This window comes from Echinops telfairi, unplaced genomic scaffold, assembly GCF_000313985.2.
Source record: "Echinops telfairi isolate 266 unplaced genomic scaffold, ASM31398v2 ScPeMD7_7458;HRSCAF=8496, whole genome shotgun sequence".
In the NCBI taxonomy this organism is placed as follows: Eukaryota; Metazoa; Chordata; class Mammalia; order Afrosoricida; family Tenrecidae; genus Echinops; species Echinops telfairi.
This window is the reverse complement of record NW_022111358.1, coordinates 15,314,667-15,318,550: the sequence shown is the minus strand read 5'-3', so window position 1 is coordinate 15,318,550 and position 3,884 is coordinate 15,314,667. Positions and strand designations below refer to the sequence as shown.

General features: G+C 38.7%; 1 protein-coding gene across 4 annotated transcripts in view; it reads right to left on the bottom strand.

Moving 5' to 3' along the window:
• Nucleotides 1-3,884, bottom strand: part of TRIM37 (tripartite motif containing 37) — a 124,495-nt gene that overhangs the window by 100,013 nt on the left and 20,598 nt on the right. For all 4 annotated transcript variants that reach the window (XM_004707015.2, XM_045299755.1, XM_045299757.1 and 1 more), the window contains exon 5: nt 1,345-1,432. In XM_004707015.2, coding sequence (XP_004707072.2) covers nt 1,345-1,432 — 88 coding nt within the window. The remainder of the gene's footprint in view (nt 1-1,344; nt 1,433-3,884) is intronic.

Genomic DNA, 3,884 nt, shown 5'->3' with positions numbered 1-3,884 from the left:
CATCTAGCTCAGAAGCAACAAAGCCCACATGGAAGAAGCACACCAGCCTGTGTGATCACGAGGTGTCAAAGGGATCAGGTCAAAAAATCATATCATTGTGAATGAGGGGGAGTGCAGAGTGAAGAACCAATGCCCATCTGTAGACAAATGGACATCCCCTTATGGAAGGGTCGCAGGGAGGAAAGGAGCCAGTCAAGGTGCAGTGTAGCAATGATGACACAACTTTCCTCTAGTTCCTGAATGCTTCCTCCCCCGCAACTATCATGATCCCAATTCTACCTTACAAATCTGGCTAGACCAGAGGATGTACACTGGCACAGATAGGAACTGGAAACACAGGTAATCCAGCGGTGGATGATCCCTTCAGGACCAGTGGTGAGCGAAGCGATGCCAGGATGGTGAAGGGAAGGTGGGGTGGAAAGGGGAAACTGATTATAAGGATCTACATTTAATCTCTTCCCTGGGGGACGGATCACAGAAAAGTGGGTGAAGGGAGACGTTGGACAGGGCAAGATATGACACAATAATAATTTATAAATTATCAAGGGTTCATGAGGGAGGGGAGATCGGGGAGGGAGGGGGAAAATGAAGAGCTGATGCCAGGGGGCTTACGTGGAGAGCAAATGTTTTGAGAATGATGAGGGCAATGAATGGGCAAATGTGCTATACACAATTGATGTATGTATGGATTGTGATAAGAGTTGTATGTGCCCCTAATGAAATAATTTTAAAATCTATTTTGATAAGTATTTTTATTTAAGGCGTGAACAACCTACCCCAACCTCTTCCCAAAGAGAATCTTAGGGAATAACAAGTGTGATACCTTTAACATAAAGCATCTAAAAACACATATTGAATTTTTATTACACAGAGCAAAATAAATTATTCTATTTCCTATATAAATTTTAAAAAGATTTCATCAAAATAATTTCCGAACCTTAAACCAGAATTAATGCCCAGTCTTCTTTAAACCAAACAAAAGTTTACTTGTGAAGATTTCTTGTGAAAAATGCCTCTGTGTTGAGTAAGGTGCTCTTTTAAGATCTAGTTATATGAGATTAAATTGACAAGTGCAACCCAAACTATAACATAGGAAACAAAGGGGGCGGTGAGTTCATGCTACTGGGGAGGAACAAAATTCAGGAAAGGAGGGTGAGAATGAAAGAATATAATCCGCATCACTGAACTGGACCTGCACCTGTAGAAATTTCAGAGCATATGTCCAACAACAAAAATAAAATCTTTTATATATGTATGTATGTGTATGTACACACATAGGTTTTTCCAAGGCTTTCTACTCTCTAAGTAAAAAAAAAAAAAAAATGCTGAATTTGTTCTGCTCACCATTCCTCCCCAAAGTGCACACTGATGGCAGATACACTTCTTACAGGTCCAGCAAAATACACTAAGCTTTTCATGGTGGTTTTCACATCTGTATATTATCGAAAAGAAAAAAGTAGTTATAAATCAACTAGATTAAAATTGGAACATAAATTCCTAAGTTTGGACAAACAGGTTACTTAATTTAAATACACATGTTTCAGGAAGGAGCCCTGGTGGCGTGGTAATTACACAATGGGCTGCTAACAGCAAGGCCAGCAGTCGGAAACCACGAGCCACTCCATGGAAGAAAAACAGTCTTTCTCTCCTCTCGAAGAGTTGCAGTCTCAGAAAATCACAGGGCAGCAGTTCTACCCTGTCATGCAGGGCCACTATGAGTCGGCATCAACTGATGATGAGTTTGTCTCAAAAAGCATATAACTGGAACAATTTATTCTACTGATTCTGTGAATTAAGCTAAAGAATCACAGGAAGACAAATTTTCTTTAAAATATAATTTTCTTTCATCCATAAACACATAATCACATGTAAAATCAGACTACTTTCTTAACAAAACAAGGTATTATTTATAAATAACAACTACAGCATCCTTATAGATAAGAAATTTTGTCCTACTACATATTGGGTAAATGTTTTAATAATCAGTTATGAGTCTATACCTACATGAGCATGTGTACATGCACAATTCCTTCACCTACATGTGATTACTACTCAATGCCATCGAGTCGATGCTGACTCACTGCGATCTTTATGTAGGACAGGGTTGAACTGCACCCTCTGAGTTCCCGATTGTAAAACTCTTCACAGGAGTAAAAGCCTTCTCTTTTTCCCCGCTACATGACTATTTCTAACAATAATCAAGAGAGCTGTGATTAATATTAGATCCAAGTAGAAATGAGAAATATTTAAAAATTAAATTTCTTGTTTCTAAAGCAGTTGCTTTTGAATAAAAAAGCATTTCACTGGTGAACAATGCGCTTTAAGAAAATGCCCAAAGAGGTCTACGTTTTATATATCTCATGGATAAGTACCGGTAGTCTTAATATAAAATCAGAAATTAATGTTATTTTAAAAACCTAGAAGCTTAACTAGCATGATCTTCAAACCAACAAATTTAAAATGTACCGTATATACTCGTGTATAAGCCGAGTTTTTCAGCACATTTTAATGCAGTTTTTGTGGTAAAATTAGGTGCCTCGGTTGACATTTCGGTCAGTTTACACTCATGTATATACGGTAGCTCTTACAATATAGGAAATTTACCAGAATAGTTCTCTTTTCTTTAGCAGAACCAGCTGCATATATGTGTGTGTGGATAAACAGATAGATTAGATAGCTAGATAGATAGCTAGATAGATAGACAGACAGACAGACAGACATAGATATATATTTGACACTGAGGGACCAAAAAGAGATTAATAGATTAGCAAACTAGCCTTTTCCCATGCTTTTATAAAAGGCTCCAGTACAAATCCAAATTCATTGCTGGCAAGTTGATTCTGATTCATATCAATCCTACAGGATATAACAGGATTACAACATAGGGTGGCCGAGGCTGTAAATCTTTACCCAAACAGAATGCCTTCCCATTTGCCCACAGAGCAGTTGGTGTGCTTGTACTGCTGGTCTTTCACTTAGCAACCCAATGGATAGATAACCCACTGTGACACTGTGGTAATTACATAATCTGGTGTCAGTGTGAGGATTAAGAGTATAGGGGTAGAGTCTAGTCTGTCAATTGGGATATAGACAATGAGGCCTTTGTGTGGACATGGCCTTCTCTTGAGGATCCCGGGAACTTCTGTAATTCCTCCCTGAAGGTGGGAGACGCTCTCCTTCGCTCTCTTCTCACTCACTGTGAGACATTTCTGAGAAGTCACATGAAGCTACCCTGAGGCAGTCAAAGGAATCACATGGAGACCCCTGCCAGTGCTGAGATGCTTACAGTGCCGCTGGATCCACACTTCCCACCCACTGGCCTGTGATCTTCCTGCATTTGGTGTCAATGCATGTGTTTCGTGTGTATGAAGAGGACTTTATTGACTGTTATTGGATATATGGGCTAATATCGTACTTATGGACTTTATCTGGACTGGGCTGGGATGAATTCTCAATATTCAATTGTTATTGTATATAAAGTTCTTTCTTACATAGATGTGAATGTCTATGGATTTGTTTCTCTAGTCTACCCAGATTGACACAGCCACCAAGGCTCTCATAAAAGAAGCCAATCAATCAATCAAGAATGAGAAGGAATTATCCAAATAGTAATAACCTTCCAGCCTCAGAGGAATTGAAAATGTCTTAAATGGGAGAGCAAAGGATAGACTTTGGGGCCAGAGCGTGTTACCCCATCAGACTTGACTGGAGGACACGCCTAGAGGTCAAAAATCAGACCATGATCTATTTACATGTTTTTCTTTCTTTTTAAAAAATGTTTTATTATTTTTCTCTTTTTAAAAATGTATTCTTTTCTGGGTCATTGGTTTTTTTTTTGTCATCGTTGTATTCTTTTGTCGCTTTGTCTTGCTATGCCTTGTTTT